The 12,382-nt window shown below is 42.3% G+C and overlaps 2 protein-coding genes across 2 annotated transcripts in view; one reads left to right on the forward strand and one right to left on the reverse strand.

The window, feature by feature from the left end:
• Positions 1-1,372: 1,372 nt before the first annotated feature.
• Positions 1,373-10,557, reverse strand: TFB2M (transcription factor B2, mitochondrial). The gene is made up of 8 exons (XM_066611506.1): positions 10,155-10,557; positions 8,035-8,123; positions 7,184-7,337; positions 6,518-6,666; positions 4,646-4,735; positions 4,249-4,311; positions 3,340-3,491; positions 1,373-2,325 (listed from the first exon to the last, which is right to left on the reverse strand). Exons 1-8 carry the CDS (start codon positions 10,471-10,473, stop codon positions 2,139-2,141), a joined length of 1,203 nt encoding a protein of 400 aa, XP_066467603.1. The 5' UTR covers positions 10,474-10,557; the 3' UTR covers positions 1,373-2,138.
• A 126-nt stretch (positions 10,558-10,683) lies between these two features.
• CNST (consortin, connexin sorting protein) overlaps positions 10,684-12,382 on the forward strand; it is a 55,137-nt gene continuing 53,438 nt past the window's right edge. Inside the window, exon 1 of the mRNA XM_066617691.1 lies at positions 10,684-10,767. The gene's annotated coding sequence lies outside the window, so the exon portion shown is untranslated. The remainder of the gene's footprint in view (positions 10,768-12,382) is intronic.

Below are 12,382 nucleotides of genomic sequence, written 5' to 3' on the forward strand. Positions count from 1 at the left end.
TAAGCCATTGCTGCCCAACATTGCATATATGTAGCAGGGACCAAATGTGTACACCTGTAAGCTGGGCAAAAATGGATTAAATCACAATTTGATACTACTTGTTTAAGATACTGCTGCTCCAACATATCAATGAAATGCCTAAAATGTAGGATAATATGCCAAAGAGATGTTGGAAGTGTAAAAAACAAAGAAGGTTCCTTTTACCATATGTGGTAGACTTGTGCTAAGGCAAAAAAAAAAAAATATTGGATTCAGATAGATACATATGCAGATTCAATTTTAAAAGTGAATGTATAGATGAAACCAGAAGTTCTCTTGTTAGGTATCATAATTATACTGAAAAAAGTTTTGAAACTTTATTTTTATATATGAAAGCTGCAGCAAAAATACTCTATTCTGGAAAAAAAAAGAAATACTGTCAGTTGAAGATGGGTGGATAAAGATTTCAGATTCAGCAGAATTTGATAAACTTATGATTTTACTTAAAGAGAAGAAACTACATTTATGAATTCAGTCGTATGTCACTTAGCAACAGGGATGCCGACCGGCAGCCCTGTCGCCAAGATGTTATATGAAGGCTCCAAAGGTGGGAATGTGGGAAGCCACATTCCCCTCACCCACAGAGGCATTTTTGAGCCTCACAGAGGCAGCTGCGAGGCTCAGAATGTACGTTTTGAGTGAGAAGATGCGACTTTTGGTTTCCTGGGAAGTCATGTGTTTTTGGCCGAAATGGCCAGTCTAAGCTTCGTAGAGGCAACATGTGAAAGCGTATTGCTTCTGAGATGCTCAGAAAAGCCTCCAGAGGGGAGCATGGCTGGGGGTGTGAACAGGGACCAGCAGTGGCTGTTGCATATGCAAGCTGTCGCTGATAAGCAATGCTCACCTGTAATTGAAAACTACTCATTGACTTTCTGAGAAAGAAAGACATACAAGAGAAAGAAATGATACAATGATTTCTGAATTTGAGGAATAGAGGGAAATGAAATTATCGAGAAGAGTCTAAATAAAAAACCAATGTTAAGAAGAAAGGAAATGTATAAGAATTGTGGATGGAGACGTGTGTTGTGTTTTGATATTTAGATTAGATGAAGTTGTAGAGAAGCAAGATATTCTTCATAATTGTATATTTGGAGCTATTGTGTGTGTGTATTGGTGTTTTTCTTTTTTTGTAGTTTGTATTGTTCTAGTGCACTGTTTATTGATTTTGTTCATTTGTGCATTATTGATTTATAAATAAATATAGGGAAGAAACAACATATAATTAAATACAAGTTCTTTCATTGTGACCACTTCATTCCCTGTTACTTCAGTCCCCAAAATCTACTATGGGCAAGTAGGAAAATATAGTTGCAAGGGGTATGGGAAACAACTATTTTGACTAGAAACATAGTTTTATTGCATTTTTAATACAGATATTTACATAAAGATAAACATTTTTACAATTAGGAAGAGATTTGTGATGAGATAAAGCTCTTACCATTTATAAGTCCTGGTCAGAAAACAGGATAGCTGAAGTGTGTTTACACACATTGTCATTTAAAAGACAGAGGGATTTTGGTAAGCAGGCTTTAATAGAAATGCACCTCTGGGACTGTATGCTAAGTGAAGAGAAATTTGTGAAAACTGCCCCTCCTCCTTGGACAAATAGAGCTTCTTTCATAAACAGAAGCAGCATTTAGGATATAATTCATAGTGTTCACCATGCTTTTGCTCCTTTTATTGCTCTAGCAGCATTCTGAAAACTGAACCCGGCTTTCAGCAAGCATAAACCTCTTTAATACTGTTACAGCTATTATTTCTGAAACAAACTGCAGAACTTGCTGTATTTGTCCTGTTTGCCAAATGTAGCTCATATGCAATGAAAAGGCTGAACACAAGTAATCGCCCAATACAGTGTGCTAACAATAAAGGGTTTTGCCTTGCCATTATATAGGAGAAGATGATGCCAACCATAACATCGTATTGTCCACACAGGAACTACCTTGTGGTCCTAGTCTGCATGTGTATGTTATCTGATTTTCAAGAGCCAGCATCTTTTTCTTCATAGAACCCATCTTCGTTGATAAGGAGACTTCAGGCAGTTCCATCCTTTGCATCATATTTCCAGTCAGATGCTCATCAAAAAAACTGTTTTTAAATCAAAAATTTATGCCCCTGCTATCTTCCAAAGCATCGTCATAGAGCCAGCTTTGATCAAATTCATTAGATTGTTCCATAGCCTCAAAAAGGCACTTGTACTGTTCTGGGTATAAACTACCTGTTGTAATGTTTTCTGGTATCTCTAGCTGTCTCAACAGTTTCTTCCCACTTTCGGAACTCCATAAACTGAAATACAGGACATAGAAAAATGAGTTACAATTGGCTAATTAAGGAAAATGCTTCTCAAGGAGCACCGACCTCTATATGCAGACCTACCAGAATAGGGAAATAACTACCACAACAGCTAAAGGAAAAGCCAATATCTATAGTACTTTTCTGAAGTTTGTCAGTGGTATATTATATAGATTTCACAACCACACAGCAAAACTTTTAACATGAATCTCACCTGCTTTCATTCTTTTACGGATCATTCTCCTCCAATCTTGATTTAATTAAAGTATAAACTTTACCTCTAAATTAATTCTACAATATATTTTGTGATTTATAAAATGCTGTAAACATTATTTGAACTTCAGCATGGTTTTCAATGTAAATTTAATGCACTAATGCACTAAATTGACAATGTTTCCATGATTCTTTTGCAGGCACATGTATGCAAACACAAACTTTCTCAGGCTATCTAAAATATACTGGCAAGAATCCAACATTCCAGAAGGGTGGAATTCATTCATGTTTACAAGCAGCAACCTCCCATGCTTTATAGCTGAATTCAGCATGGTGGTCCACTGTTCAAAATTAAAACTTCCACTGGTCACACCTGAGCTCTCGTGTATGCCTAATGCATATCTAGTTTCACATAGCTTTTCAAGATGCTTTCACCTTGTATTTTTTTGAATAGCAGCTTCTCAAGCCACACAGCAATGAATTTTTGAAAGAAAGGGAGTTTTCAAAGACAGTGTTTGAAATAGCAAGGGGACCTGCTGTTAAAAAAGTAAAAGTAAAATCAAACCAAACCAAACCCAACTCTCCCCCCCCCACCACTGCATATGCCCATACTCTTGTGTGGTCCTTGGGTAGCAGCCTAGATCACAGCCACTGTATTTAGATACTCAGTCACAGAACAGACTAGCTGAATCAAGGCATATTCTGCATATCATTAGTCAGATTCATACGAGTGTCATGTTCCATTAAATACTTTTCTACCCTTGTTGCCAAATATTGAAACTGACCTTTACTTACTTTAATTTATCTATTAATTTCGTCTTGCATTTAGCAAGACTTTGTTTTACCATCACAATAAATATGCTCGAATTAGTGGTCGTCAGGCTGTTTGTAAATAAATTCTTCCGGGGTGTCATTCGGACTAAGCATAAGTGGTCATTTTGCAGCAGCTGCGTGTAAAACAAAAGAATTAAAAATCCTTATTCAAGAACTGCATTTCATATGTATGAAATATTCCTCCTAACTGGAAAGTTGTGCCTTTTGTTGTCTTAATTTCTACACCACATCCTGAGAAATACAGGAGGTGTTTGAATGAAGTACAAAGAAATGTATAAATAATATAAATTTAACTAACCCTTTAAACTATATATTGACATATTAAGTCTGACGTTCTCAGACTTTGTTGGGCTATGAACATCCTCCTCCCATCCCATCATAAATGCAGTAATTACTGCATTAACTATAGCAACAAAAAATCTTGCAACTTTGATTTATGGTCACAAGTGTGGCCAATACACATTTGGCTTGTGCAAAAACACTGTGGAGACCAAGAGTTGATTGCGGTATCAAGTACACAATCTAGTGAAGCTTTGTGCCTTTCACTAAGAAATGGTCTTGAGATTAAATTCATACTTTGGCTCATGGTAGTCTGTCACTTAAATCAAATGGGATGGAACAGCTCTCTCAGTCTATATATCTTGAGATTCTGCAATCAGGCAGTTTAATGCATCTTTAATAATCAATTTGATGTTCTACACAGAATGTAACTGATGTTTGCTAGCATTGCCGGTAATGCATTCAATGAATCAGAAGACTTTTCTTTGCTGTTGCCTTTGTGTTGATGAAATGTTGGTTTTAAAGGCACAAATACTGGACACAGGTACTCTCACTACATTTGCTTTAGCAATACAGGAGTATTACGCTTACCACACTCTTTGGTATAGAGAGTCTGCCATTTTTTGAATTAGTTAAAAATGAAGACCAAGGTTCCTAGGAGAAAGGGAACAACAATGAAATAAGCAGGATTTCTTTAAAGGCTAGATCAATTAATATGATGCAGCCTGAGAGCGTGGGGCCCTAATTTGGAAGAGACAGACCGAAATAGATTTAAAACTGGGAGTTGAATTGAAACAATACTGACCATAAGTTGGTTCAAAAACAATCTTATTGCTGCTACCCACCAGTAGATCAGCACCTAATGCTCAGCATGTGATTCTTTTAGATAGCATGTTCAAAGCTTTTGACAACAGATTACCAATCATTAAGCACCACTGGATCAATATGTTTGTATTACAGATCGTATCTGAACATGCCAAATACTCACCATGTGCAGAAGCTGAATATCACAGGCCGTTTGCCAAAGGACACTTAATGCTTGATAAATTCTTGTATCTCCAGGCTTAGCAACAAGAGTCTGGCAGAGATATAAAAGCAGCAGTTGTAGTTTCTGTTTGACCAATTAAATAGTTACAAAGCAGATTTCACTGTTCAACAAATTATAACTTTTTTTCTTACAGAAACGAAGTTAGCCATTTTTAATAGATTTTTGGTCACTGAACACAAAAATCACAGTTAAAATACTCTCTAAATTTCCGAGTAAATTGACCATTTCTGTTTCACATATATTTCAATAGGATGTTATAATAGCGGCACTCATAAGTCAGCATGGAAAACGTTAAATTCTGGTCTGGGTAAGTTGGATCACAAGTCTTTGCCTCGTGAATCACATGATCATAGCGAAGAAGCGGTTGGAACCAGATCCATCCAATTTTTTTTGTTCGTGGGAGCATTTCAATACTTGTGCCAAAAGTTCCCACAACTAAGTACTGAGAAGATCAAAGATTCATTGGACCACAGATACGCCAGCTCTTGGGAGACCAACAGTTTGAGTGTATTCTTAATCTTGATGAGCAACATGCCTGGCAATGTTTTCGGAATGTTGCAGCATTGTTCTTGGGAAACAAGCGGGCTGGCAATTACATGAACCTTGTGGAAGAACTATTACATGCTTATGAGAAACGTGGCTGCAACATGACACTCAAGATGCACTTCCTACATTCAAATATTGATGTCTTCCCTGAGAACTGGTGCTTTCAGTGATGAACACGGGGAGCAATTCCACCAGGACATTTCTGCAATGGAACAACGATACAAAGGAAAGTGGAATGCTGCAATGTTAGCAGATTTTTGCTGGATGCTCCAGAGAGATGAACCGGACATTCCTCACAAGCAGCAGGCGAAAAAACAACATATATAAAGAAGATGAATACGTTAAATTTTATTCCTAGTATTTGGATATCCCAATGAAATATATGTGAACCAGAAACGGTCGATTTTCTCAGAAATTTGAGCTAGGATAGTATTTTTAACCATGATTTTCGTGTTCAGTGCCCAAAATCTATAAAGAAAAACTTCCATTCCTGTAATACTTTCATTGTTGAACAGTGATCTGAAAAGAAACCTAAAAGCTTGACTAAAGGAGAAAGTTTCAAGTTGCATCTAAAGATCGTATCACAGCAAAATCCCACTTCGTCTTCAGACTGCTTGTCATCTGTCACTCTAGAAGCACTTATATGCCACAACAAAAGTGTTCCATTTACAAGTATGTGATAAGATAGGAAATTACAAAAGAGCAAGCAAACAGTTTAAAGCAGTGTGGTGCTCAAATTTACAGCGATCGTAGCATTCTTCTTTTGCGGTGGTCTTTTTCCTAGCTCTCCCAGGTGCCGTCATCTTGAATCACGCGAGACAAGATGGCAGTGCCCAGGACAGCCAGAAAGAGGAGACTACCAGGGACATCCCACAGTGCCTCTGTGACTTTGCTACAATGCCCTCAGATGCCACAGCACACAGTCTGGGAACAACTGTTTAAAGACTAACCTATAGTTTTCCTATTTGGGTACTTTTTCAAAAACAAGTTTGTATTTTGCCACAAAATCTTAAAAAAAAATTGTATTTGATATCTATTCCTGGAATGCCATAATACTTAATTGCCAACAATGCAATTTCCTCAATAGTCATTGAGAAAATGATTTCTTTACATTGGCAAGCAGTAAATATTCTTATTCTAGACTAAAAAGCTAAACTTAAACATTATGATGAATAATACATCAAGACCATATTAAAATAGGTTTTTCAAAGTAGGTTCTAAAGACATACTAGCTGATTTGTTAGTTAATTTTTTGTACATAAATACCTTGTACTCCTTTTCACTAACAAACAGGTTCAGTTCTGTTCTTCCATATTTAAAGATAGAATTTCTTTCATATAAGGCATATATAAGCTTCCAAAGTAGATTTCTTTCCCTTTTTTGTGGAACAATTCCAATCACTTTTAAAGGAACATCTGTTTTATAAAAATAAATCAAGATGTATGAAAATTACAGTGTGTTCAACAACCCTAGCACTGAAAATAAACAAAGATACCAAAACAAACTATTAAATAGCAGAATCGTTATCTTTTCCAAAATATCCTTCACTTTGATACAACCACAAGAAATAAAGTCTTCTTTGTGGCACAGTTACATTTCAGCCATCGTGGCTCCCAAGATATGTATGGAACTTACTCCTGTAACAGGCATATTAATCTCAATTTCTGACTTTTTCTTTAAGAAAAAAAACCATTAAACATTCCCCAAAAGACATCTGAAGAAACATTAAGATGCCTTAACTAGTGATTCTTAACACTGCATTTCACTTTTCACTAATTTATTGTTCCCATTAGTCAGGAACATATGACCATTCATCCAAACATAACCCACCTTGAATTTCCTAAATTGAGAAAGGCTAAACATAAATGTACAAATAATTAAAATAAATACGGGCCTGGCTTATCAAACAATTTACAAATACAAGCAATTTACCTGCTGCCCAAGGAACAGCCAAGATGTCCAGATTCTGAAAAAGTCTTTCAGAATACATAACAGGTGGCTTCATGAGTCCAAAACCCATAGGGTCCAATCGGAAGAAATCACAATGCACCACTTCCAGCTGGCCATCTAATTTCTGCTTTAGAGACTAAAAACAAAGAAAGAATTACAACATGAGATTGAATATTTGAAGCTGCCTTACACCAAATCAGGCCATTGGTCCACTGAGCTCAGGGGTGCCCAAACCCTGGCCCGGGGGGCCATTCGCACCCTTTGGGAACCCACAATTCAGCCTGTAGGAAGACCTCAGTCTCCAATGAGCCTCTGGCCCTCTGGAGGCTAGCTTGAGCTGGTCCAACGCAACTGTTCTCAGTGTGACGGCGACTGTTCAACCTCTTGCAGGCCGAAGGGTCCCTCCACTGCTTGCTGTTTCATGTCTGTGATGCAGCAGCAGTGAAGGAAAGGCTAGCCTTGCTTTGTACAAGGACTTTATAGACCTTGAGCTATTGCAAAACCTTCACTCATTCATATAAGTTCCATCTCTACTATATTAATTTGTGTAAATTTATTCAAATTTTAAAATGTAACTTGATTTTTTTTCCCTGGCCCCTTACACAGTGTCAGAGAGATGATGTGGCCCTCTTGCCAAAAAGTTTGAACACCTCTGATCTAGCTCATCAGTTTCAACTCAGACAGATAACAGTTCTCCACAGTAACAGGCGGCTGTTTTCTCACTTCTGCTATCCCAAATCCTTTTAACTAGAGATGCTGGAATTTATCCTGGGACCTCATCTTCTTGCTTAACTATCTTTGTGCAATTAAATTAAAAAACAAAACATACTTACCTCTAGGTGTGGAAGGAAAGCACTATTACTTTCGAGAGCTATCACATGAGCCCCAGAATTAAGTAGTGTTCGGGTCAAGACTCCAGGACCTAAAAAAATAACTAGAGTTTAATACCTCATCCTGAAATTGCCTTTCCAACAGTAGTTCTAGACCCTTTTCCTGTAAAGGAGAAGGGGATGACCAAGAGTAAACATAATCTAGTTTATTAAAAGGACAATGTAAAAATGCAAAATTCATATAGCTAAATTACTAGACTAAATAGCTTTGTAAGTAGTATTATATGATATCTCAGTACAAGCATTAAGGTGTAAACACACTGCAGGCAATACAGTGAAGCAGCAGAAAACTCAGACTTCACTTTCCTGGCTTTCTTCATAGCTTTCTGAAAATCTCTATTATGGTTCAGTCCTGAAGACACATTTTGCTTTGGGAATGAGTGTTCTAGCAACATAACATGCTTTCCAGCTGTCACAAAAGGCAACACGCTGGGACATGCACATTGGTTGCTGCTGTAGCTGGCTCCGCATGGCAGCAAATACCGGACACCTGCAGTCCCAGGTAGAATTGTGCAGGTGGCAGGAGGGAGGTGGGGAGGGGTGGAAAGGGTCAGGAGGTGAGTGGAACGGAGAGGCAATGGGGCGGAGATGAGAGCAGACTGGGAAAGGGGTGGACATGGTGGCAGCACCCAACAAACCCTAACTCTTTTCCTGGATCTGATCTGCCTTCTGATATCACTGGCACAGGTCCGAGTTGACCCAGAAAGCTATCAGGGGTTTTCCTTAGGGGAAGAGAATAAATGTTCCCTTTCCCCAAGGAGTCCAAAACTTCCCTGTGGGATGCAACAGATGTCACATTGGCACTGCTGCTTGGGGAATTCAGTAGGATTGGGCTGTTTACATACTGACCTGAGAGTAAGTACCATGGAAAACCACTTTCTGGTAAGCATGTGGTAAAATCGTATCTAATGCTAAACATTTACAGAATTTTCGCACATGATATCAACAGTAGCCAAAAATGAATTTTAAAACAGACTGCAGGGTGTTTACATGCAGCATAATACAACTCTGTTGACCAACTTACAGACAGCTCTGTGGTTCCCCTTAAATAAATTCAGTTCTAATTCTGAAGGCTCCTTCAGATCAGTTACTTCAAAGCAAGGAACCTTAATTGATTTGAAATTTCAATACAGGCCATGCCTTGTTATCCATTCAGGTTCAGTGGCTTAAAAAAATCAGTGGCTACCAAATCAGTGGAAAAATAGCTTTAAAGACACACTTCCAGGTTTCTTGCTCCTCCATTGTCATCCCAGAATACATTGGTATATAGACCAGTGTTTCTCAAACGGTGGGTGGGTCCCCGTTCATGTCAATATTTTATTTTTAATATGTCAGACTTGGTGGTATGTATGTGACTGCATTTGGGGAAACGTTATGGACCTGTACTTTTAACAAGCTACTATGCATATGCTTTTAACAATTATAGTCAGTGGAACTTACTCCTGGGTAAGTGTGGGTAGGATTGCAGCCTAGAATGGTTAAAAATTTTCCTGCTTGATGATGTCACTTCTGGTGTGTCCTGACAGATTCTCATTCTAAAAAGTGGGTCCCAGGGCTCAATGTATGAGAACCATTGTTATAAATTCTATACTGCATTCAATCACTAAAAGGGGTGAATAACAGAATCTAATGCAGGGCTGTCAAACTCATTTCATACAGCAGGTCGAATATCATTCATGATGCCTGCTGAGGGCCGAAGTGATGACGTCATTTGGCAGGACGTGATGTCATTAAACAGGTCAGGAACAGAAATAAGCACTTCGTTCTTGTGTAGGAACTCATGAGGCATCCGTGTTGCCCCTCCTGCAGGGAATGGCTCTGAAGAGAGGGGCCGCTCGCCCCCTCCCTGCCAGGCTGAGCGCTCCGCCCCCTCCAGCTACGCCACCGTGGCTGTGGCCACCCCCACTCCGCCCCCCCTTTGGGAAGGGGCCCCAAAGAAACTTGGTACCCCTGATAAGCCTCCTCCCAGAGGCCCGGGGGGCGGTCCAGCGACTGGTGCTGAAGCCCCACTGACGGAGGAGGAGGGGGCAGTGCGGGTCTCCCCCGCTCCGGCCCTCACTCACCCGGCTCACACTCCAGCACGAGGGCCCCGGAGTCGCGGCCGCTGCCCAGCCTGCAGGCGACGGCCCGCGCTAGCTCGGGGCAGGCGATGAACCTCCTGAGCGGGGCCGGCGCCTGCGCGTTCTCCGCCACCAGCCGCGCTGCCTCGGCCGCCTCCGGGATGCGCAGAGGGAAGGGAGGCTGCGCCGGGCAAGAGCGCCGCTCGCTCCGGCCCGCCAGGCCCCGGGCTCGGAGCCGCAGACCGCACGCCCAGCTCAGGGCCGCCGACGTCAAGGGCCGGCCGGGGGAGCCCAGCGAAACAGCCGCCACCGGGCCCAGCATCCCTCCACGCGCCCCCCCCGCACGTGGGTGACCTTGCGAGCGGACAGGCAGCGCGCGCACACGCCCGGACGCCGTTCTCAGGGCACTCCTGCGGCACTTCCGCTCGGCAAAGGCCAGGCTTGTTGCTAGGGCGCTCTGGCCCATCCCTCTCCGTGACCGGCGAGTCCTCTCTAGGGATCGGCGCTCTGTGGTGCTCACTCTCCGCCGCCTGCGTTGGTGCCGCTCGCTGTGCGCCGGCTGGACCTTCAACACAGCAACTGGCTGTGCGCACGGCTGAGGTGGCCGTGCAGTGAGGTGAGAGGAGGACAGGCGGCCACCAGGGGAGCCTCCTTGGGGCGGTGCGGGGCAGCTGCTTGTGGCCCCCGAAGCCTTCTCGTGAAGGAGGGGCCAAGCCGGGCTCCAGGGCGAGGGGCGAGATCCGGGCGGGCAGGTGGGGAGGGACTGCGTGGCAAGAGGCTCCCCCTTGAGCGTTCCGGGGAGATGCCCGGTATAGTGGGAAGGCAAGGAGCAGCGCCCCATAGGGTAGGGGGTAGCCAGGTGTCACCGGGGCAGGTGAGGGGCTGGTAGCCATAGGATTGGGCGTAGCCAGGTGTCACTGGGGCAGGTGAGAGGCTGGTAGGGTGGGGGGATAGCCAGGGATAGGGGGCAGCTAGGTGTCACCAGGGCAGGTGAGAGGCTGGTAGCCATAGGGTAGGGGGTAGCCAGGTGTCACTGGGGCAGGTGAGAGACTGGGCACTGCCTCATCTCCCCCTCACCCTTGCTGTGTAAATAACCTCTGTGGGTCAGGCCAGTCACTGTACCTGTTCCTCCTGTGGTGGTGCGTCAGTGTGACATTCCTGCTTTGACTAAACAGGAGGGTTCCTCACTCTGTTTACAGTATCTTTACCTCACTTGTTTTCCTCCTCATGGAGTCTCAAAGTGACTCTGAGTGCCATGCAAATAAAAACACAAAGTTCTCAACAAGCAGCTGGCACGGTGCAGATTGAAACACTTGAGCCTTCGCCTTCTTTCAGAAGCAGTTAAAGGTGGCAGTCAGTGGGGCTATTGGGTTTTTAATAAGATCACTGAATGTTAGGCTAAGACGTGGTTCCCAATGTTTTTATTACTTACGTACCCCTTGGCAGCCCATTTCCATAAACCGTACCCCTCATGTTAGCAAAATTAATGTAGTTGTAATTAATGTAGTTGCAGTTATTTCAAATTCATGTGTTTTCAGCACTGATCTGTTAATACATGAATTGGTGACCAGAAGCTAGCAGTTGATGGGGCTTTCAGGGCGAGCTAGCTCCCTTCCTTCTTGCCTTGCCAACTCCACAACGCATTCAGATACAGACCTGCCCTTTTCCACCATTATTCAATTCTTTTTCAAGTACCCCTAAAGGTCCTGGCAAGTACCACTGGGAGTAATTGTACGCCAGGTTGGGAACCACTGGGTTAAGAGTTGCCCAGTGCCACACAGGGCCCAATCCTATCCAACTTTCTAACTCCAGTGCTGCTGCAATGCTGCAGCATTGCAGCCTCAAGATAAGGAAGCAAACATTTCCTTATGTCAAGGAGGCCTCCATGACTGGCCCCCCACTGTGGAATGCAGCGCACATTGTTGAAACAACTACATCAGCGCTGGAAAGTTGGATAGGATTGGGCCCAGTCACCTTCAGGACCAAGCGAGCATTTTGAATCCAAATCCTGTGCTAGCCTCAACAGTTTCTCTCTCTCTGTCTCACTGGTGCTTAAGCTGACACATGCACAATTATCACTTGGTATCTATGGGCAAGTTTCATGCTTTTCATGTAGGTGATGTTTGAAACTACAAAAAAACTAATCACTTGGAGAACAGAGCACTTCTTTTTCCTTCATGATATTGAACATTTGTTTCAGGGCCTGGTAGTACCAAATTTCCCTGGGGCAT

The sequence above is a fragment of the Tiliqua scincoides genome, chromosome 1 (genome assembly GCF_035046505.1).
Source record: "Tiliqua scincoides isolate rTilSci1 chromosome 1, rTilSci1.hap2, whole genome shotgun sequence".
Classification (NCBI taxonomy): domain Eukaryota; kingdom Metazoa; phylum Chordata; class Lepidosauria; order Squamata; family Scincidae; genus Tiliqua; species Tiliqua scincoides.

Excerpts from the sequence above, each read along its gene's own strand:
- TFB2M (XM_066611506.1), bottom strand. The coding sequence starts at position 10,473 with ATGCTGGGCCCGGTGGCGGCTGTTTCGCTGGGCTCCCCCGGCCGGCCC. Across the intron at positions 8,124-10,154 it reads CGTGCTGGAGTGTGAGCCGG|GTCCTGGAGTCTTGACCCGA; the intron begins GTGAGTGAGGGC and ends TTATTTTTTTAG. Across the intron at positions 2,326-3,339 it reads AAATTAATAGATAAATTAAA|TTTATGGAGTTCCGAAAGTG; the intron begins GTAAGTAAAGGT and ends CCTGTATTTCAG.